General features: G+C 39.9%; 1 protein-coding gene and 1 non-coding gene across 2 annotated transcripts; both read left to right on the top strand.

Moving 5' to 3' along the window:
* Positions 1-250: 250 nt before the first annotated feature.
* Positions 251-23,629, top strand: TMEM154 (transmembrane protein 154). The gene is made up of 7 exons (XM_024207587.2): positions 251-306; positions 4,391-4,500; positions 11,641-11,967; positions 14,809-14,836; positions 16,419-16,504; positions 18,250-18,310; positions 23,390-23,629. The coding sequence occupies exons 1-7, from the start codon at positions 251-253 to the stop codon at positions 23,403-23,405; spliced, it is 684 nt and encodes a 227-aa protein (XP_024063355.2). The 3' UTR covers positions 23,406-23,629.
* On the top strand, positions 1,886-1,994 carry LOC112111951. Its single transcript, XR_002908545.1, has one exon. It is a non-coding gene; the product is annotated as a U6 spliceosomal RNA (small nuclear RNA).
* Positions 23,630-24,112: the final 483 nt, after the last annotated feature.

Here is a 24,112-nt window from a genome sequence, read left to right as displayed (position 1 = left end):
CTGCTGCTGTTGTAATTATGATCTGTGACTGCTCCTACCTCAGCTCTCAAACTCTTTGTACAGGTTAGTTGTGAGATTGCCAGTACCTGTTTTATTTTCTTCATTATAGTGCAAGCTGACAAGAACAAAGCTGAAGAGGAAGATTGAAGAGTTTGGATTAAGCTGTTTTGATACAGTAGATGGGACATACTGGAAGTGTTTTGGAGGGGGTTAAATCACAGCTCTCATGAGGATGAACTGATTATCCACTATGACCCCCAAGTCTTTTTCGGAATCAGTGCCTCCCAGGATAGAGTCCCCTATCTGGTAAGAATGGCCTGAATTCTTTGTTCCTATATGTGTATGTGCACATTTAGCCATATTAAAACTCATATTGTTTGCTTGCCCCAAGATTCCCAAGCAATCCAGATCATTCTGTATCAGTGACCTGTCCTCTTCATTATTTGCCACTCCCTCTAATCTTTGTGTCATCCGCAGACTGTATCTGTTATGATTTTATGGTCTCTTGTCGGTCACTGATAAAAATGTTAAATATTGTAGGGCCAAGAACTAATCTCTGTGGAACCCCACTAGAAACACACCCACTCTGTGATGATCTCCCCCCCCACCCCCGTAAAATTACATCAGTCAGCCAGTTTTTAATCCATTTAATGTGTGCCATGTTGATTTTTATATTGTTCTAGTTTCTGAAATCAAACTGTTGTGTAGTATCAGGTCAAATTTCCTGAACTTTAATTTGCCATACAAATCCATTAATTGGATACATAACAATTGGTGGTGGTTTTGGGAAGTGGGTCACTAGCTGAATATTTGTCTAAAATGGTTTAAAATAGATAACTGGAATTTTAGTGAGAGGCTATAGTGTGTATATATAAGGAGGATTGGGGATGGGAAAAAGAAGGGAAATTGCACTGTATATCAGAAATATATTCATAAATAATGAACTAAGGACAATTATAAGGATCAGAAATAGCAAATGTGCATGTGTTAGTTAGAGATGAGTAAATGGTTTGGGGCTACAATGGGGCAAAAGGGCCAAGCAGACAGAGGAAGAGATAACAAGTGGAAATGTTCTGCTACCCACACAGGTCTAGGGATTTAGAAAACAATGAGCTGGGAAGGGGGTGAAGAATGAGAATGGGGGGGGGGGGAGAATAGCTAAATGTCATCAAGGAAATAATATAATTGAAGAAAGAGGACAATGATATAAGAAGTTATGACAAGAAACAATTGCTGAAAACTAAAAAGTTTAGACTGGACAAAAATAAAAGCATTTTTCGAGTAATTAGTCATTAGAATAGACTGCAAGTGCTCAAAGCCCTTTCCCTGGAGCTATGTAAAACAGATAAGACAAGACATTATTGAAAATGTAGGGAATTGTCCTGCAAAATTCAATTTGTCAGACCAGATGAGCTAAGGCTTTTCAGGCCTTAGACAGTATTATCTGTAAATCTAACAGCAGAATACCTGCCCTAACAAATGTTCCTCCCTGCATTTGGAAAAATTGGGTGTGTAATTCATTTCCAGTGGAGGTTGTGGTTTAGACAGGACTCAGGGTTGTTTAACACCATGTCATCTAACCCTGTGCTAAGAATAGCCTCCGTTGTTTCTACCACCAGTGGAGAGATGTACCAGTTGGTCTCAATTTTAGCAATGTGGATACAGCTATAGAATCTCAGAGCAATTGGGAAATGTAGGCTCATCTCTTATATAGGGTGAAATCCTGGCTTTAACAATTGTGGCTGTGCTGGGGGAGGGAAGTGGTGCCAGCTGCATATCTGGAATGAAATTATCTGGCTGGCACAAGATAGGATGGGTTGGAGGTGAAGCATTTCCAGGTATAACTAGGAGAAGGAGCATTGTCATACTGCTAGCAGCCACTGATGTCCTCAGCATCGGCAGCACATATACTAAAATTGGAACGATACAGAGAAGATTAGCATGGCCTCTGCGCAAGGATGACACGGAAAAAAAAAGCAGCACATTAGCTAGTCGTAGGCCTGGCCATGCCTCTTGGAACAATGATACACTATGTATATAGGAACAGACTTATGCCATGCTGCTTTCTTCCATACCTAGCACATCTGTGCAGCGCGGAGCAGGATATGGTCATCTCTAGTAATTATTATATAACTATAAATTAAATACTGTTATTAATTTGCACTTCTATATCTCCTTTCATTGGAAAATGCCAAAGCCCTATGCAAACATTAACAAATAACACCTCGCAAGATCTGTCTATGGTAGGTCAGCATTAGCATGGCTGGTTATTTGTTCCCTGAGGAAGTGATAGGTTAGAGGCTTAAACAGGATCCTCAAAATATTTTAATTAATTTTAAATTACTTTTGTAACTGAAAGCCCCTCCTTCATTCCTCATGTTGCACAGTTTCCTTTTAATTTTGCTTTTCATTTTTCACTGTTGTGTAAAGTGCACAAATCTACATAACCAATAATAAACAACTGGCTCAATTGTTAGTTAACAGATTTATATAAGCATTGTAAATCCATTAACAATCTGGTCACTAAATGAAGCACTGACCTATTTCTCAGACTTAATAGCTGATAAACCATAACTGGTGATCTATAAAAGCGGGAATGTGTTAAGAAAAATTAATAGCTGCAAAAGATTAGTCTCCTTCCAGGCTTTCCCCAATCAGAACGCATGGCTCACTGTTATGTGCTTACTAATTATTTGTCAGCCACCAAACTTTGACTCAGATTAACTTTGCAGTACAGTGAAGTTGCTACGCTGACGGCTGGGTGCACACCTCTCTTCCTCCCGCTCACCTGGTTTACTGCTGAAGAATGCTATGCAAGTAATTTAATATGATTTACATTCAAGATGGTCCAGAATACAAATCCTGGATCCAAACACTCCTAGACTCAGGGAAGGATGGTTTTTAAATCTAGGACTATCTCTTATCCCTACAATAAGGAAAAACAAAATTGTGGATCCAAACACTATCTAATCTGGGGAGATTTGTGATCAAAATACAAACTTTGTGGCTTGAGCCCAGATTAGGCCCATCACTGGAATTATAAAAGAGAGGATGCATCTTTTTCCCAAATAAACATATCCCTCCACCCATTATAACCAGTTTTAGAGACATGCAATAAGTGAAATAGTGTTGTCACCCTTTGTGTATTGTCTATAGTGAGGCAAGTGACAAAAAAACACAAAGGAACTGTAACTAGCAGAAATGATGTGGTGCACACATCATTCTAAAGGGGCAGATGGTGTGAGCTCTAGCAGCCAAAGTTACATTTGCTTGGTGAATAGAGAAGGGACAGTGGAGCCTCACATAGGAAGGGGAGGTGGATAGCAGATCCCTCATGATTGTGAGAGGAAGGTAGTGAGAGCCTCCTATTGTTGGGGAAGTAGAGGGAGCTGAAGAAACTGCTACTCAGTTACTACCTCCCTTGCTTCAGAAGCGTCCTGTAAAATGTGTGTCCTATTCTGTTTCTGCTTCCAAATATACTTCTTGTATGGCTGTTCTGGTAGGGAAATAGTGGCACTGTTGCTCAGGAATCACTTGCACCTCCACCTTCACCATATTTAGTTATAGGCATTCTCACAATTAGCCATCTTTGCTGATGTTCAAACCAAATCCAGGCAGGAGAAATTACCTTACATTTTGAAGCATTGTTCTCCGACATTCTTGACCTGGACTGCCTTCAGGGGTTTTGCTGTCCAAGGTAAACTGTCAAATGTCTGCCTGTCTTTCTTAAGATTGTCTTGAGCCATCACTGCCATAGTATTCAAGCACTTTCCAGGTAAGCTGAATCTGCATGGTGAGTTTAGTCTTCCCCCTTTCCTGGTTAAAAATGGACTAATATGCTTAGCTAACTGCTGCCATGGGCAACCATTCATCCTGCTCTTTTAGCAATGGTTTAAAGCATTTAGAATCTGGTTTTTCAAAAGTGTATAGGGTACTTCTGCATGTCCCACTACTTGTGCTTGTGCGTCAGAGTTTGGGGGCAGAAGTCCATGGACTTTTCTGAAAATCTGACCCTACATTCCTCTATGTAGCACACCAACAGTGAGAAATGTGGAGTCCTCCATACAGATACAGAATCATCTTATTTTGTGCTAGGGGCCTAACTATCTAGGTGTTTATACCATGTTCATCACCATGACATTGAATATAAAAGAACAGACACTATGCTATAGGCATAGGTCTTGAGAATGGCCAATTACATAGGTGATTCACTTGAATCAGAGCTTGAAGAGCAATTTTTTTTCTCCTCTTTTGCAATCCTTGCTTGTTTGACAGGCCCAAACTGAATTACATCACTTCCTAAAAGCAATCAAATACAGCACATCTTAAGAAATTTAACTCACATACACATGAGCAGGAAACAGGAAACGTACTTGTTCCTGTAAAACAGGGAGAAACTAAAATTGAGAATCATGCCTAATCACAAAAAATGTATCATACAGAAACAAAACTTCATGCTGTTTTTTGTCCTGTTTCTCACGGCAGGATCTCCCAGATATGGTAAGTAATAAAGTGTCTTTCACATTCTGAAGTAGAACTATGCAGACATGTTTTATGCCTACAGCGATAGAACTCTGTTACAGGGTAACACCCTGAAAACCTGATCTCACTGTAGGAGGTTTATGAAAACTTGCACTGTTTGTTTTAGCTTTATTTAACTTTGCTACTTTCATCTCTCTCTGTGTGTGTGCATGTGTGTGTGTTGGTGTTGTTTAATAGAGATCAGCTTCACCTGCAACATTTGGATCCAAACATCCTTAAATCTCAGGTGGTTTTAGATACAGGGGTTTGGTTAACATCCATCATTATTTTCTGTTATGATTTCCACCATTTGGTGTATTTTGCCTGTAAAAGTCATGTCCTTCATAACGGCATTTAATGGACAAAAAATGTACTCTGATTACAGTACATTCAAAGTTTTCAGTTGAATATTTCAAACAGCCATAACGAACAACTTTTGTTAAGCAAAATAATAATCTAGGGATGGTTAATGCTGTTTAAAAATATTATGTATTGCAGGCTTGAATAGTTACATTTTGAACAAAAAAATCATTAAACTATTATGTGTACAATTGTTTCATTTGTATTTTGCACAAGAAATAGAGGCAGTAACTGAACAATGTTGGTAGCTGTTTTAAAGAAAACTTATAAATTGTTTTACTTATGTGCCTTTGGGTGTGAAACAAATCACTGTTGAAATCCTTTAATATACAGTGGTATTATTAGCTGCTCTCAAATTGCTGTATCAAGTAACAGTTCTGCACAAAATGGGGAGAAAGGATAGTCACTCTGTTATTGCTACCCCACTGTAATTATGGTTTTAATGACCATGGTGAAAATGGATTTTAAAAAAAAAGGGATTATAGCCATGCTGTAAGTCTGGGCAATAGTCCCTGACTATACTACAAACCTTACCGTGGTTAAGGGTAATGTCTATACACACAAGTGCTATGACTGAATTATAACATGGCTTGGTCTTGCCTGTGTAGATGGAATAAAATTGTGTTACAACCATGCTAAGGATGATTATAACCCAAGTTATTAGAAAAAAATCCCTGTCCATAATTATCAGGGAAATTATGCAGAACAAGAAGTCTCTTTCTAAATTTGGTCTAGTAATAATGAAGGACTAGAGCTCTCAGGTGGTCTCTCTAAGGCCTCACCTATGTGTTTGGGGACCATTTACAACATAGTAGGCCTTAAAGATGGTGAAAGCACAATTAGGTCTTGCAGTGTGGATAGGATTATGTTATAAATAACATTTCCAAACTATATTAGAGTCTTGCAAAGTCAAAATCCCACAAGTTGAATTACAGCTAAAAGAAGACAAAGCTGTAACAATCTCTGGGGAAAACTGTATTGTAACCAATCCCCTCACCACAGCCAGCTTTATAATGCAGATAAAGGTTGTAAAAGCTGTGCTGGTATTCCCTGGAGTGTTCCATGTCCCTTTGTACTATGTTGAATGAACATTTAGGAAGTTACAGAAAAGGCTTCCTCACTTACTGAGCTATGCCACAAGAACCTTGTTCAGCCATATAACAGTATTCAACAGTGCTTCATGCAGAGGATGTCAAGAGCTAAGAGGTGATAGAATTTGTGTTGTGTGCCCATGCTATTATCACTTTAGCCATAATTCAAGAGGACTTCTCAGTTCAAGAGCCAAATGTGCTGTAGATTGTACGAACAGCATTTACAGACACCCTATAGTTTGCTGAAAAGACCTCTTAGGTGAAGTCACATACATAGCTAGGACCACTGGGGGATTCTTGTTCTTGACCTCTTTTCCTCCTCATAATAATGAATTTAAAAATGGATCTGAACCCACATCAATGTTTGTAGACATAAAAACTTTTTTTTAATCTATGAGGAAGCTTAGTATAATTGCTAAAAATGGAAGTAAAATCAGATTTCTTTTTAATCACTATGAAGCTGTTTCCCTCTAACATATTTTGAGACAAAAAATGTGCACGTTAAATTTTCTAGCAAAGTGATAAAGCAAGAAATGAGGGTTTGCTAGGATCCTTCTGTCTGGCCTGGTGCAGCAACTGCTACATTGCTGCATCATCTCTTTTTAAAGATGCATCAAAGTGCAAGTCTCTGAAAAGTGGCCATGTAAAAATGGTACCTTTTTACTCAACCAATTAACTCTTTGTGTGTATTCAGCCAGATATTCCCATTTCATTCACAAACAAGTTGTTACTGCTGTTTACTCCTGCACTAGAGAGCCATCTCAGAGAAAGAGAATCCTTCTTACACATCAGTTAAATTGTATATCAAATTCCAGTCAGTGACCCCTGTGCAGTGTTCGTGAAGGTATCTTATGATAGCTGGTGATAAAGGCTTCAGCTCATTTGGTCTTAAACACAGAGGTCCTCTTGAGTGATACCTTAAGGTGAGAAGATTCACATCACAAATTCATGAATGCAATGGAATTGCACAAGATGTCATTGAGGCAAAACTGAAAGGTTAAACAGGTGTAACTAAGTGCATAATTTGGTCTGCAGAACCTTTATTACTGTTGATGATGAATGATCCCAGCTTGACTCCTAGATGCTGGTCTGAATTTGCAGGACTGGCAGTAGAAATGTCAGTTAAGCTGTCTATACCAGGGATGAAGTTGTTCCATCATCTAGAAATAAACTTAAGTATATTTCCCTCCTGGTTCACACCTATCTGGACAAGACTTTTTGTAAGCACCCATTTTCTACAGGATCTTTTCTATTGATTTACCCCCACAAACATGTGGCTGTTTTACCCCTCCAGGACAGCATATCTATTAATCAAGCTGGTCTTCAGTTGTTTTAAGGATTCCTACATATCATATCTGAGGCATGTTTCAACATGTTACCTGGGCAAGCCTTGCCCATTTCAAGGAGCAATACTCCCTAGATCAACAGTTACATGAAATCAGATAAAAGAGAGTTGAAATGATGTAGAGAAAAGTTATTAGGTAGAAAGAAACACTTGGGCAAACTGGAGGGCCCCCCACCCCTTTCCACAGTGTTTGTTAATTAAAAAGTCCAATGGAAAACAAAAATCCAGCCTGTACTCCATAAATAATGCCACCTGGAGAAATTTTTAAAAGAATGTTATGAGTATAGGGTGTATTAACAAACACAGTTATGGGGCACTCCAGTTTGCACAAATGTTTTTTTCAGTATATATAGTATTTAAACTCTGTTTTTTTAGCCCTAAATTGAGTTTTCTTTCACATGGACTATTTGTATTTTATAGCAAAATTTGGAGAAACCAAAATTCCCTTTAAAAAAAACCCTGATTATTCCATCAATTGAAATCTTTTATTTTTTTCCCTTTTATTTTGTGCTAGGTACAAAGCTGTAATTTTAAAACATTCCCCTCCAGGGACTTGTTTTATCAGAACAATCTAGGTCTGCTCTGGCAATTTTATAATAGGATGTATTTATATTCTTTAGAAAGAGGAAGCTGATTGCATGGTTTTTGCTTTGCCCTCCCCTTCAAATTAAAAAGAGAAGTCTTGTTTACCTGCCTACTTCATCAAGAAGACAAACTACTCAGAGCAGGAAATGCAGCAAGCATTGTGTTCAGATGTGGCAACAAAAATATCATTCTTGCTTTTGTTGTGTAGAGAAATGTGGTCTAGTCTGTACGGCCAGTCAAGAGAAAGAGTCAAGCAAGATTCACCAGTTTCTCACCAGCAGCTTTAAAGAGGAGAAGATGCTAAGCAAGACTGTATGCTGTAGTGTACATGTCTGCAAACAATACTGCTTCTTTTCAAAATTTGAATGAACAACTTCATTCATTCGCTAGCACAACCAGTTGTGATAAAAGTCCTATTGTGAAATTTAAAGCAACTTTTGAGCGGCTGTTGAATCGTAATCAATTATAAAGGGTCCAATCCTGATACTCTTACTCATGCTCTGTAATATCGTATTCTGTGAGGAGTCACATTACTATTTGTGGATTAAGATGCTACTCGCTGAGAGTCAGGATGTCAGAATCTGGCCCAAAGAAAGGGACTAAAAGCACTCATTTGAGTCCCAAAAAATGAAGGCATGTTCTGTGATAGCTCCCATGCTTAGTGCCACCAGTGCATTTCAACTCTGATCTGTATCTCCTCCTCCCACTGGGTGGAGCTATGCTACACTATGCAGTGACTGTATGATGTTGACCAGTGAGGTCATCACAGTCATCATCTATCACTTGAGACCTCAATCATGCTTTAAATCCTGGCAGCAGTTAAAACATAATTTCTAAATGCAGCAGTTAAAACACAGGAGGTAACAACAATATGCTGGAAGCAGCATTGTATAACTGGCTACTGAACTGCTGAAGGATGTATTTAATTCTCCCAAATTAAATAACTTAGGAAAAAGAAAGTGGGGATAGATGCTGTTTTGTCTTTGGAATTATGGGAAGTGAACAAATATACATGTTAACAAGGTCACCCTCTGTTATCTGAAATTATCTTTGGCTAGAGACTGGAAAGGGGAATTTTATTTAATAGAGAGACAAGTGATCTGAAATCTGCTTTATAGCTTGAACATGGCAAATAAAGAACAGAAGAGACATTGGAACAGTCTCTCTGGAACATCAAATGAAAAATATATTCCAGCTGAAAGTTTAGGATTGTGGTTAATGAGATGTTACTATTTGTTCTTGCTTTCAAGTGTACATCATGCTTCAGACGTTTGAAAAGCTTTTATAAATTATTTGCTCTGGAAATAACAGAAACCTAAACTATTCCCCCCCCCTTTCCCATTTGTACTATTTTTAGCAGTGGGCTTGTTGCTATCAGTATGTTAAGCAGAGGAAGCTGACAGATTTCAAGAGAAGAATGATCAGAGGAGGGATAATTAAGCAAATGTGGATAAATGGTTCTGTGACACTGAGTTGGTTTATCTGTTATGTCAGTATTATGGTTAGCCATGCAGGCGTCTGCAACACACATGTCTATACTGGTGCGTTGGCCCATCATGACTAGATGATGATGTTAACTGTCAGATGGAATTGCTGCAAACCCTGGTGGTGACTAGAAACAATTTCTGGGAAGAAGAATCTGGAAGAACCAGGTTGCAAGGAATAGAAGTGCAGTACAGTAACTCCTGTGCCAGTGGATCCTCTTGATAGGGTTTAAGCAGAACCAAGAATATAATGGGTTATCAATGCATGCAAAAATAAGAGGATACATGTAAGAGGTCACATGAAGGGTATTACCTACCAAAGAGGCAGAGATTCTGTTTTGTTGTTGAATGAAGATTGGAAGTAGTAAATAAAGAAGTTAAGTTTTACTAATTAATGTTTTGTAAAGTGCTTTGAAGGAGATCAGTTAAAAGTTGTTGCTATGTTTTGAATGAAGTACTCTGATGACTTATTTTTAATATTAAACATTTTGTGATGATAATTTTTAGTAAAGGATAAAATGACCAGGCACTCAGATGATGAGTATGGCATAAATACCTAGATAGATAAATCATAAGTACAATAACTTAATGCAATAAACTCAGATTATTTTAATAATTTAAAATCTTGTTCCCTAGGATACAGCCTCATGAGACACTTATCTCCTTCCAAAGATCTAGCAGTAAGGAAAAGCAATGTGGTCCAGTGGATTAAGCATGAGACAGGGATCTCGAGTTCTAATTCTGGTTTTCTCACTGACTCACTATGTGTCCCCTGGGCAACCCACTTCACTTGTCTCCCTTTATTTCCTCATTTGTAGAATTGATATAATTGCTCCTCTCACAGGGTTGTGATGAGGATTTATGTGATTACAAAGCAATTAACGTGTAAAATACTATTGGTCCCAGCCCAGTGAAGGTCCTGAGTGCCTCCAGCATGGGGCTGAGAATCTTTAGCTCTCATTTACTTAAATGGAAGCTGAGGAGGATCAGCACCTTGTAGGAAGATGTTTAGCACATCACAGAATCAGATCCAATACGTTATTAAAACAGCCAGACAGTCTTACCCTCATATATTCAGTACAATGAAAGCCACAGAACACAGGGCACTGTTTAAAATAGCAGACAACACTGAGCAGTCACAACTTCAGCTCATTTTAGGCTGAGAGTTATTTAAGACTTGATACATGGAAATGTACAAAAGACTCATTCCTGCACCCTTCACTCAGGCAAAAACTTCCATTGACATCAACAGGAGGTTTTGCCTCACAATAGGGCCCACAACTTGTTGTAGTTGTTCGAGTGATAAACACCACAACGGTTAATAAAATCTATCTGAGGCAGCCTTGAATAATCCTGCTCACCCAACGCAGGCAGAAAGTTTTCCCACATCACAGTGATCGATGTTATCAACTGTAGCCCCATTTACTTGAACAAACAAACAAAAAACTCCACCCCAATTACATTTGAAATGAGGGTAGACAACTCTTTAGCTGCTACTTGTGCTATACTGCCTGGCTGTAGGAGGAGCTCTACTCACTGCCTCATTGTAGGTGGAGATGGAGGAACTGCAATTGTGTCTACTAAATTCTCCATGTTCTTGGCTCTTCCAGTGCAGAGTCCACGGGGAGGATGAGTGAAAGTCAGCAGTTTCTATGGGCTTTGCCTTCTCCTGGGCCAGACCTATTCCCGCCCCCTTCTCCTCCCTCTCCCTGCCCCAAGCCAGTTGAGAGACTCTGTGGAGAAAACAATGGAGAAACAGAGAAAATGGTGAATTTTATGGAGGACAGAGGAGAGATTTGATGAGTCAGAGATAACGGGGTGAGCCAAGCTGATTGAGTGGGTGGAGGATGAGTCTAGGACTCAATCAGGAGAAAAGAGGAATGGCTGCCAGTGTGGTGTGGTTGTGTGGTGTGTGAGAGAATTTATATTGTGCAAGAGCAAGCGGGTGGGTGTGGTTGTCTGGGAATGGGGTTACACATGTTGCTGTTTATAAGAAGAGCAAGCTAGCAGAATTTTGTCCGTATTATACGTTTTCTTGACAAATTGGCAAGGGTGATGTGGTTATGTATGAAGCGCCCATCACTGTGGTCAGTCAGTCTGCAGACATTCAAGTGTGGTTTAAAAAAAACAAACAAACCAGGATGGGTACAGGAGAAATGAAGAGGAAATTTTAAAACCATATGCTTTGACTCTATCTATTTTGATTATCCAATTAAAAAGTGAAAACCTTAAGATGTTTACATATATTTGGCAGGCACTGCAAATGAAGAAGCTTCAGGAGATGGTTCACCAGCATTGAATATCAAAGTAACACCTAGACCAGAGACATCTGCAGAATATTTTACAACTGCAGGTGACCATGATCTGAAACCTGCCATCAAACCAACAGAGATTGAGATAAATGTTGAAACAGGAAATAATGCAAGTACTGGGTTAAATGATATGAATAATGACAACACCCCAGAAATGGCAGGTGTACAGCCTGCCTTAATGTTTGGCATTCCTGTGGTGATACTAGTCCTACTAATTCTGCTGATCATTTTCTTTGTGATACGTCATAAAAGGAAAAAGTCTAAGCAAGGTAAATTTTAGGACTTCTCAAGTTTTAGAAGGATCTTTGTAGAAAATATTGAACATGAACAGGAAAGGATTTCAGGAAATGGAATGCAATGTTTATGATGTATTTCTTTATTTTGTGATACTTGAATTTTCATATGCAGAAATGGAATGTATTATGAAACTCTAGAGTTTTGTTTTCCTCACTAACTCTTAGCACAGTATGTACAGTGTATCTCATGTAAATAGGTCTAGTTCTGCTTCTTAGCACCCTCTGCTTATCTCTCACATCTATGACAGCTATGGGCTATAATAAGATCCTCTGCCATCTCAGCCCTCTGGTAACATTTAAGGGCAAAGAGAGAACTATTTGACCATGCATGTTTTTTTCTTGTTCTGTTCTTATGCTTACTAATTCACTGTTGAGGGTACTTCTCTAATGAACAATTTACTTCTTTCATTACTGACAGGGAGAAACTACCTGAAAATAAAAGCAAAATCTTCATAAGAGGGAATTTATCTTAGCACTTCAAGGGAAGCTTTCATAGAGACCCTGTAGTGTGATTGCTGTTATGAAACCACTTGTTCAATCAAAGTAAACTGCTTAAGAATAATGTGATCAGGGTAACTGTATTCTGCAATAAGATGATGCAATTTCAGGAAGGTACATACAACCTACCTCAATAACTCCACTGTGTGAAACAATAGGAACTGAACAGAGGAAGGGCCTTAAAGATATAGAGTGATGTAGGAACTTTTGAAGGAGGTGTACTGATATATTTTGGAATATTTTGTGCTGTTAAAAGTATGTCAGCCTACAAATATTAAACCATAAATAGAGACTTAGGGCCAAACTTTCAGTGTGCCTCTGAAAATGCCCCTACATTAGCATTGGGTACATCACTGATACACACCAAATGGGTAATGAAGCTTCTGCCTGGTTGTTCATATGTGTTGGGGATGTTCATGTAAATATATGGGTACATTTTCAGAGCCCACTGGAAATTTGATCTTAAAGATTGCTAACGCACAATTCTGGGTTCCTGCTCACTTTTTCCTTTTGCTTGGAAGCAATACATTGGGTGTCTTAGCCTTGTAGACATTCTACTCAGCCTATCCACTGCTCCTGACATGACTCATTGGCAAACAGAGAGAGAAGGTGGATGCGCTGGAGCGGGTTGGAGGCTTTGGTGTCTTCTGGCTGGGCTGAATTTAAAATGAGCTGATTTGAACCATAAAATAATTGTACAATGTGGATATTACATCCAGCCCTTCATTCTTTTTATTACATGCTGGGACTCCTAAAGCATTTTTAGGCCCGTACAGAAGAGATGAGTTCTCTGTATAATGGCCTGCTATGCCACACCACCTGACTGCTTGCTTGCTTGCTTGCTCGCTCGCTCTCTCTGGTATTTACATCTATCTATATATGCACATTTCCCTTCTGTTCTTCCTACAGTTTCTAGTATTCCTTAATATCTCATCCTACCCTCAGTCCTTTTTCATTTTCCATCTCTCGTGTGGCGTCTCATCCAGCTTCCCTGACAATTGTTCCCTTTGGTCTCTGTAATTTAGCACTCTGAGATTTCAGCTACCATTCAAGCTTCTTTACCTTTTCCTCCAATGTGGAAACCAGCTCCTATGATCTTCATTCATAAATAGGTACACTACACATGATCTGTCTCAAAGCTTGCAATAAACCAATTTTTATACCAGTTGTTACTTTTTCAGGATGTCATTTTCCTTCCTGGAATCTGTTAGGTTCAAGGAACTCTGTGTTTGCAGTCTCCTGTTCACATTCTGAATGTTAACTCCCACTGCACTGATCTGTATCTTAGGTTTACCTCAGCTACTGATTTCTGCTCAAGCCAAACAGGGTGAGGTGACTCGTGGGAGGGGCATGGGTCAAGTGTCCCTCCAGCAGCTGGCTTGGGTGGGGAGAGGTGGGGCCAGAGACTCGTTCGGCCACGCTGCCTGGGATGCTGCCCAGTGCAGCGCAGTGGCTGACTGGGAGAGTGCCTGACTGCGGCAGCAACTGGCTGCCCCCACCCAGGCGCAGCTTCTGGGGACAGTGGCCCAGCAAGCCGGAACCCTCCCGCCCCTCTGGCATGCTCACAGTCGGCTCCTGTCCCCAGAAGTCAAGCTTGGGCAGACAGCGGACTGCCGTTGCCCCCTCCCCAGCCGGGCTCTCTCATAGCCAGCTACTGCTGTGCACAGAGCATGCAGGGGAGGTGGGTGGGGGCTCCAACTCAGTCAGCTGCTGTCCTGGAAGCCAAGCCCAGGCGGGAAGCAGCCCGCTGCCGCCACAGCCAAGCTCTCTCCCAGACAGCTGCTGGGCAGCATCTGGGAGTGGCTCCAGGGCCTGGTTGCTAGGGAGAGCAGCCGAACATGCCAGGGGGGAGCTGGCGCAGCAGGAGGATAGAATCCGCCCCCGCCCCCCCAGTAACGTGCAATGGGGAGGGGACGGGGAGAGCATGGGGGCCCTGGGCTGGTGGGAGTCATGTGTGGAGATCACGTGTCCTCCCCTGTAGCTGGTGCTCCTCCCCCCCCAGTCATCTCATGTATATTAATAACCAGCAAGAGTTGCTGGTGGTCAGCTTCTTTTAGTACATTAGAGAAAATTACTGATTAAAAGCAATCAGCACCTACGTAAACTACAGACTACGTGGTTAATGGAAGAAAACGTATAAAGCATTTTAGTTTTAATCTAAAGGATAACCAGTTATATATGAAAACTGTTCCGTGTTTAAAATAAACCTACTGCAGAATTTTCCCAGCTATTTGGGATATCACATTAAGAGAAAATGGATAGTTAGTTAAAGACAAGTTAACTATACATTCAACTTTTTAACTTATTTTATTTCAGATGAACTGGGAAGTGAAAATGTCAAAAGGTAACATTTATAGATATTGCTCATTGTTCTAGCTTGTTTCCTAAAGTAGACCATGTTAATTTTTAGGGCCTTATTGTTGTGGTTTTAAACTTATTGTATGTCCTGCACGTCTTGAGGAGTCTATATTTTGTAGTTTCAACACTCTTACCCTTTCTCATTCATTAACCCTAGAGGAGGCTAAAGGACCCCAAGTCCCACCAAATAATTACCACTGTTGTATTTTGTGGTTGATGTATTGTAGGGTGCATTACCTCCTGCTAACATTTGCAGGCTCCTCTGGTGATTATAGTACATCTGGCTGCCACTGTGGGACTTCTGATCCTTCAGCACATAGACTGCAGGTAGCAGAGGGAGATGGCACCGAGCAGGGAATACAGGCTTCTGTTGGGATTATTTCAGCCACACAGGTGGAGTATGACATAGGTGCCATAAGGCCTTTGATCCAGCCTGCTGTCTACAGCCCCACCACTTGTTTTGGGCACGAGCCACCATCGGTTCTCTTACTCTAAATGTGGATGCCGCAGGATACAGCTATACTTTGGGTAACAGGGACAGGCTTCCTGGCTCTGTCCATAAATTCTATCTGCCCAGAATAAGCTTTATGTCATGTTCAATTATTTTCAAATTTGCTTGCTCATTATTACATGGCATGTAAAGATTCTCTGGAGCTTGTGTGAACTGAATAACCCATGTCCAATAAAAACAAGCAGGCTGCAGAATAGTTCTCAACCATTTGATAGTTGTTACCTTATTATTTATTTTACTGAGATCCTTCCTCATGGTAAGTGCTGAAAATTATTAAAATGGATTTGGGGGGGGAGAGATTCCCTTTAATTCAGAGGTTCTCAAACTTCATTGCCCCGCGACCCCCTCCTGACAACAAAAATTACTACACAACCCCAGGAGTGGGGACCGAAGCCTATATCCGCCTGAGCTCCGCCGCCCTGGGTGGGGGGCAAAGCAGAAGGCCAAGGGCTTCAGTCTCAGGTTGGCAGGGTGTACGAGAGCTTCAGCCCCAGGCCCCAGCAAGTCTGAGCCAGCCCTGATGACCCCATTAAAGCAGGGTCACGACCCTGAACCACTGCTTTAATTCATGCTAAAAATACAAAATAAAGTTAGCAATAGTCTTTCAACCATGAGGCTGTTTCTAAAAATGATCAGTAAAGGAAAGAGTAAAATTAGTAACATGTAGTTAGTATAGTTATGACCTTTTCTTTTTAGGTCATTGCTGAAACCAACCTCCTGGTTGAAATAGCATTTCTAACTTGGGGCTCTATCTTGCTTCCATTGAAGCAATGGGAGTTTCACCATGGATTTCAATGGGGTGGGATCAGACCCTTTATTTTCTAATTTCCTATCTACAGTGTGTAGTTAAGATTCCCATTTATTCCATTTGTGGGCCATGATTATTTGTTTCTTACCTGTTGGACTGACACATCTTCAAAAAGTAAACTCACTAGAGCAGCATTGGTGTCCCACAATTAAGGCCCAGAATTATACAAGATTGATATGATGCTGCTATGTTACGTGTCTATTTGAGTGAAACACGTTGTCTAACCCATCTTTTGTTTCCTGGATCAAGTCCTATTTTTGAAGAAGACACACCCTCTGTTATGGAAATAGAAATGGAAGAGCTCGATAAATGGATGAATAGCATGAACAAAAATGGTACTGGTAACCCTCCAATCATTTCTCTCTCTGTGTCTGAGGTAGCCTCCATGAATAGAAAAAATACCACAGAGCTATTTTATATTTGTGTTGCTACTTTTCCTAAAACATTTTTAGTCCTGATCTTAAGCCTACAATACTAGAATAGTTGCACAAGCAAATATCAGGGGTATTTTAGGCTGGCTGGGTGCTTATTTTTATCAAATGATGGGATACTATAGATATAATACCATAAAGGTTTCAGTTTTCAGTAGAAGCTTTTATTAAACACGTATACTGTATTTATATTTTTAAATAAAAATGGCTTTTTAGGGGTACATAATTGTCTCTTTAAAAGATCTGACTCTCTCAGTATTCAGTGTGTCTGCACTAGTGTGCTGCATATTGTGCCATTCTAAGAGAAATCACTGTTTACTCATAGCCCATAGCACTATTTACTTATTACACTGCTGCCAGGATCATCTTCCTGGCTCATCACTATGACTACATCACTTCCCTTTGCATCCTTCCACTGGCTCCTTATCCTCTACTGCATCAAACACAAGCTCCTTCTTTTTGCCTTTTAGGCCCTTCACCATTTAGATTCACCTTATCTGTCAGAAATACTGCTTATCAAGCTGTGAGCCTCCACCATTAATTTCTCAGTGATCCACTTCTCCCTGAAGCACCTCTGTTAGGGTGACCAGACAGCAAATGTGAAAAATCGGGACAGGGGGTGGGGGGTAATAGGAGCCTATATAAGAAAAAGACCCAACAATCGGGACTGTCCCTATAAAATCGGGACATCTGGTCACCCTAACCTCTGTGCTTTCTCCCAGGCTGCCCCTGGTGCATGAGAAGAGCTCCCAGTCAAAATTCTCAAACACGTCACCTAAGCCGCCTTCAAGTCAGTTCTCAAAACTCACCTCTTCCTTAATGCATAGAGTTAACTGCAACCTGATTTCAGCTACACAGGTGGCATATTGTGATTACTGCTCCAGACTGGCTAAGAATTGCACATATTCTAATATTTTTGTTGCCCATCCCTTGCCCCATGCCCCAAAATGCTTGTTTGCTTCATCCACTTATTATATCTTGTCTTTCAGATGATAAGCTCTTTTGGTAGACACCTATCATTTCCTGTAGGTTTGTACAGTGTTTAGCAGGATGGTCCTTTCACCTTGTCAGTCTGTAGACACTACCACAATATAAACATTAAATAATAACAATACTATGTCAATGGCTTTAAATACAGTAGATGGGGAAATATTTATTGTAAAAAGATGTTAACACATTTTTTAAAAGTCAGCAAACATTTCATGTATTTCTTCAGCAGCAGCACCACATACAAAAATACCCCAAACTGCTGGCTGTACTAATCTTGTGAAATAACAGATGTGATTGTAAACAGTTGTACTGTGAATAGCTAATAAATAGCCCTTGTAGTCTGAGTTTATTGCAAAGATGCATGTGAACGAGGAAAGGCACTTCCTATGTGTATACATGCATATACACACAAACAACTGAAATAAATATCATAAAGGTTACCAGGTCTTCCACTGCAGCCACAAGGGTAGGACACTTTCAAATAGCTGATAATTATATTAAACAAAACATATAAATGTGCAAATATTACAGATAAAAAGAACTATACTTGTACCCTGGAGTTTTCTGGTTCGCAGTCACTACTCTGAAAGTGAACACAATTTTGAAATGTCTGAAAGAATTACCAAAGGTAACAGTGTGATTATCTTTTCTCTTCTTAGCTGATGGTGACTGTTTACCTACTGTAAAAGAAGAAGAAAAGGAATCAAATGTCTTCACAAGGTACTTTTAATTCTACCATTGTATTACTCAAAGAAACACTATAAACATTAGTAATTTGAAAATGTGACCTACTTTTTTTCTTCTTTGTCTACTTCTAACGTTGATTTATTTAATTATTTATTATGGACTTTGATTTCTCTTCAGACAAATGCCTCAATATTCTTTTATCTTAAAAAAAAAAGTGTCTACTTGTAGCTTTGCACCCACAGAAAACCCTACAGTAAAAAGCCTATGTGTGAGAGAGACAGACAGACAGACAGAGATGGAGCAAACAGAATTTCGTTAGTTGATCAGATTTTAATTGCCATTTCCCAAGGTGTTAATATGAGCATGTTGAAAAATCCGTTATTTGTGAGCTGTCAAAAAGAAAGGTCAGTCAGCGTAAGAAAAAAAAATTTAGTCTCATCTTTTACCACTAGGTGGCTCTACTTGACTGAGAAAGACTATCACACTTTTTGGCTTGTGTAAACAATTATACTATTTTGCATTTAGTTACTAAGATCAGTTATTATGAGATGATAATACATAACTCATTTGTCTGCAGCAAGTATACTATACTGGTCTCTGAGTTTTTCCAATCTCACAAGCCAAGTAGGGTCAAACCTGCCAGATCAATAGCTTGACAGACCTTAAAAGAAAGCCAGCAGTGCAGTAAAAATGGTTTTGTTGCTTCAGGAAGTGAGACTCTCCCCTCAAAGTCAATATTGAGTTAATCTCCTACATGGAATTAAGGGGAGGAGGGAAACACTGTGCTGCTTTCATTCAGATTAGATTTAAAAATCAAAATCCTGATGACTTGGTAGACAGTAAAATTCTCTTGGCATTTTTCACAAGGGTAAGGGCATGAACTCTGGTATCCTGAATAAACTGACCATTCAGTTCTGCCTACCTAAAATTGCTCCTATTCTTCAGTTTGCTCCTATTGGCTTCAATTGCTCCTATTCTTCACTTCTTGTCATGCTCCTGCATTCCCACCATAGAGGTGGCTGCATTTTAGTGGTAAGTGAAGTAATTAATCTCTCTAAGATATATAATGATGAACAATGACACAGGCACAAACAGTTCCGCATAGATGCCATGTCAGTAGTTCCAAATGCCATGGGGTGGTTCCAGTAGAAAAGAGTTGCCAAGAAACCAGCTGGGGAAAGGCTACTGGGGCCCATGAGGCCACACAAGGCCTCCTCATGGGTGTTCTCAGCCGCCACAGATTCCTGGGGATCCAGCAGCTTTGGGATGGAGCCCATGAACTCTTTGGTGGGGAAGCAAATTCCAAGCTTGCAAACAAGATGCTGGGGGGGGGGGGGGGAGGGGGAGGGCATGGAGGAAGGGAGAGATTCTCCTGGAGATTTCTTCTCCCAGAGCCCTATTCCAGGGAGATTATCATGGCAGATGATGAGCTAAGATAAGGTTACTTCATCATAATGTGGGTGCAAGCAACTAGTCTCAAAGGGCATTTTTAAAAGCTTGTGGGTATAAGTTGTATTGGTCACATGCCTGGTGAGCAAATGGTGTGTTATATGGAGAGAGGAAGAAGTGGTTTGGTTAATGTTTACATGGTGACTTGAAATGCACACCAATGCAGTGTTTCTGTGTGATCCTGCCTCCCCAACTGAGGAAGTTACAATCAAACCTCCCACCAAGATTGTGTTCCAAACCCATTCTTGTTTAGGATCATGTAAGACCCCATCCCTAATGGGCTTCCATAAACTTTAGTTAAAATAATATATAGAACCTTGTAGGGTTAAGCTTTGTTTCTGCTGCACTCTACTTCCACATTCAATACATATATCCGATCCTGCATGAAAAGATGAAAATTGACAGTGGAGACAGGAAGTGATCTGGTCTCTGAAAAATATTTTCAAGAGAAGAAAATAGAAAAGCTTAGATGGCGGGAGATGGGTCATAAGAAGGAAAGGATCAGATCTATGAGCAGGTCACACTCAGGGATCAGACGGGGGTGGGGAAAAGAGTTGCAGCCTACCCTCCGTCCACCAAATGAGAAGCCATTTATAGTAGAGAACGTAGATCTTCCTAATATGATGATCTCTTTCTTTCATGCCTTGATGAGTGAAATAGTTGTATTGACAATACATCATCATTTGCTTCAGAGCTGACTCAGGCAGTTCACATTTCTCTCAAAGCTGTTGTTCCAGGATGTCTACAGACTCATGCAGATACCACTGCATCTGTTTGCATTTGAAGAAGTTTCCTTTACAACTATAAAGACAAGAGAAATTACTCTTTTAAAAAGTGAAAGCTTAGATTCTGGGTTCAAGATGCAACCACCAGCAATCAGACTGTGAAAAAGCATGTAATAGCCCTCCTGTTTCTCTGTTCCTTCCTGTGTATGAGCCCATCATGATGACAGATAAAGAAGGAGGGAGCAGAACTGAGAAGCCATGGATTGTAAAGATAACTACATATCCTTTCTCTAAAAGTTAGATTTATCAAGGTCTTTGCTTGCCCGGACTTGAATTAACAAGTAGAATAAGACCAAGAATTTCTTAAACACCTGCTAATACCAATACTGGAAGTGTTGCTGCAAAAGCCATTTTTAAGGCATAACATTCCCTAGTATTAATTTTGTTCTCCGAAATTACATAGCTATTGAATTACAACTCTTGGCATTTTCTTAAGTGTTCATTTTCAAAAGTATCAGCTTGACCTACCAATTTGATTAGACCTATGGTAATAAAATATCAAGTTAGGATGGTCTTGTAGCTAAAAAAACAAGAATCTGAAGCTATGTCTACCCTGCCCCACAGTTCAGCCTGGGGAGTGTGTGAATACAGTGCTCACCATAGTGCTGCACTGTAACTCCCTCATGTGATGCTGCAAGCACAAACTAAAACGTTCCTAATTCACATTAATGTAGTCCTGTCTGACAAGGACTATACGAGGAATGTTTTAGTTCATTGCCACAAATCTACACGGGGAAGTTACAGCACAGCACTTTGATGCGGACTCTTATGCACACCTCTGTAGTCCAAACTGTGGGGCAGTGTAGACAAACCCCATTTCATGTCAGGAGAGTTGGGTTCTTTCCTGGCTAGGCCCCAGATTTCCTCTGTGATTTTGGGTAAGATGTCTTTGAGCCACTCATTGCCTCGGTTTCCCCATCTATAAAATGGGGATATTGCTACTTCACAGTGTTATGACTTAGGCCCTAAGTCAGGAAAACATCCCTATTCAGGAAAGCACTTAAGCACACATAAGCATGTACTTACATCCCATTGAAGTCAACAGGAAATTAGGCACTTTCATTAAAGTATTCCTTAATAATGGTCTGAGGTTTTTTTAATATTTGTAAAACACCCTGATGCCCAGTTGAGGGGTATTGTTGAAATGCAAAGTGTTATTTAAATTTCTTCTTTTAAATTTAGTTCCAAATTCAGGAAGACAGGCTCATTTAGTCAGATTTTTTTTTTAAATTACGTAACTTTTTTTTTTTTATTTTATTTAAAGCTAAATAATTCTACAATGCAAGGAATCTTAGCCAACTTTTCAATGCCTTCTTGAACAGAAATTGTGATCTTTTTTGTCAGGGTTTTGTTGTTGTTGTTGTTGTTTGTTGTTTTAGGAAAATTCCACTTTCATCAAAGTCCAAATGTTTTGAAAAATGTGGTGATTTCAACTATATTTTGTTTTGAAAAAAATTAAATGAAGCATTTTTGATCATGCTGAAAAAGCCATTTCAACATTTTTGGAACAGACCATTTCAATTTTTCATTTTGAAAGAATTTTTTCAAACAAAATTCATTGTTTTTATATTAAAAACACTTTAAAATATAAAATATCAAAATCACAACTAAATTCTTAGATTCTCCCAAAACTACATTTTTTCAGAGTTTTCATTTGTGGGAAATTTCTAAATGTTTTGGCTGTGTTCAGGGCCGGCTCCAGGCACCAGTGAATGAAGCAAGTGCTTGGGGCGGCCAATGGGAAGGGGCGGCACGTCCGGGTCTTCGGCGGCAAGTCCCTCAGTCCCTCTTGGAGCGAAGGACCCACCGCCAAATTACCGCCGAGGAATGAAGTGGCGCGGTTGAGCTGCCGCCGAAGTGCCGCCGATCGCGTCCCCCCCCCCCCCTTCATCACTTGGGGCGGCAAAAAAGCCTGAGCCGGCCCTGGTTGTGTTCCATTTTGGAGTAGAAATCAAAATCGTGGAATTCTCACCAAAAAAAAAGAAAGAAAGAAAGAAAAGGAAAAAATCTGGTTCCCCACCCAGCTCTATTATTGAATCTTACCAAACAGACATGTTTTGCTGACAATGCCTCCTGGGTCACATAAACAGAGAAAAGAAAAATACATAGAACTATTTTAACAGCTCATTTGAGGAAGTGTGTTATTAAAGTCAAATAAATGAAGTAAAACAGCTATTATTAAATTTAAAAAATCGTGTTAATCCAGCATTAAGGTTATAGATTTCAGCACACAAGGCAGGAAATTACAGTACACTTGGGAGCTGCTAGCCTATGCTGAATTCTGCACCACTACGCCTTCAATACTGCTGTTACCCATGCCAGCTAGAATCCAAGTTAGCACAGGTATGCCTAGCCGTGCTGCAATCACAACTTCATTGCAGTGTAGACATATCCTAAGTAACAGAAAGATATTTTTGTGTTACCATAAACAAAACAGGTTATTGGAAAAATACCTGAGAGTAAATTGTTTAGGTGGAAACAACAGGAACAAAACGGGGGGTGTGGAAACAACAGGAACAAAAGGGGGGGGGAGGAAACGATTTGGCTTATATAAGAATGGATTTAAAAAATGAATTCCATATGGTTCCCATAGCGCAGAAGCTGGGGTGGGTGTGTCGGGGGAAATATGATTTGTCAGGGTTTGCCTGGAAACAGGAGAGAGAAATCAAATCAGCCCCGCTCACACTGCCTGGTATCACAAACACGTTCATTTTATGGAATCTATAACCTGTGTTTATTTTCAGTCCACAAGATCATCATTACAATACACTGTCCCACCACTACCACTGAGTAAACTTCATTGGAAAACTATAATGAGCTAAACTTCATTGGAAAATTATAGTGACACAAGTTGTTTCTCTCTTTAATACATATACAGTGACTGCGAAACATGAAGTCCAAACAGCACTGAACTGGTTAAAGGGAAGCTGTGCACAAGGCTCATAGTCCTATCCCACAGATACTAGATGAACTGGATGTAAACTTAATTCGTCTCAAACAGCGAGAGAAGCAAATGCTTTTGTTGTTTCCTGTTGCATGCATTCTTCGTAATGGAGGCATCACCAATAAAAACAAGGAAATGCATTACAGTAAGATTAAGGATCTGATTTAAACTTGCATTGCAATGAAATTTCAGCATTAATATAGCGAGAACAGTCCTATTTCTGAAGGTCCTCAGAACAGTCCATGTTCCACCTTATCCTCTATCTGTGTGTGGCTGTGATATGTATGACTGCTCATGTACCTGAGTTCTTCCATAAAGCATCACTGTAGCCTTAACTCCCAATTTCCTTGTGTTAGTGGGTTTAAATCAGACTGCTAAATTCATAATCTTGTATTGTTTTTGTATATAATTTACTTTTTTTGTAATGGTGGAATAATTTGTGTTGGATTTCCATTGATGAAGTAAAAGGCTCTGATTGCCAGAAGAGATTTGATGTCCACTAAAAAATTAAACGGCTGAAAGCTACAGCATGGAGGATGCTCCTTAAAGCCAACTGCAGCCCCAAAGGAGGACCTAAGGTTTGTCAAATGTTTTGAGATTCTCAGGAGAAAGGCGCTATAGAAGTGGAAAGTTTTATTTAAAGATTTCCTCTCAGCC

This window comes from Terrapene carolina, unplaced genomic scaffold (assembly GCF_002925995.2).
Source record: "Terrapene carolina triunguis isolate 2854851 unplaced genomic scaffold, T_m_triunguis-2.0 Scaffold66, whole genome shotgun sequence".
NCBI classification, from domain to species: Eukaryota; Metazoa; Chordata; order Testudines; family Emydidae; genus Terrapene; species Terrapene triunguis.
The sequence above is the reverse complement of the archived record's forward strand: the minus strand, read 5'-3'. Positions and strand labels throughout refer to the sequence as shown.

Excerpts from the sequence above, each read along its gene's own strand:
- TMEM154 (XM_024207587.2), top strand. The coding sequence starts at position 251 with ATGACCCCCAAGTCTTTTTCGGAATCAGTGCCTCCCAGGATAGAGTCC. Across the intron at positions 11,968-14,808 it reads AAGGAAAAAGTCTAAGCAAG|ATGAACTGGGAAGTGAAAAT; the intron begins GTAAATTTTAGG and ends ATTTTATTTCAG. Across the intron at positions 14,837-16,418 it reads GGAAGTGAAAATGTCAAAAG|TCCTATTTTTGAAGAAGACA; the intron begins GTAACATTTATA and ends TCCTGGATCAAG.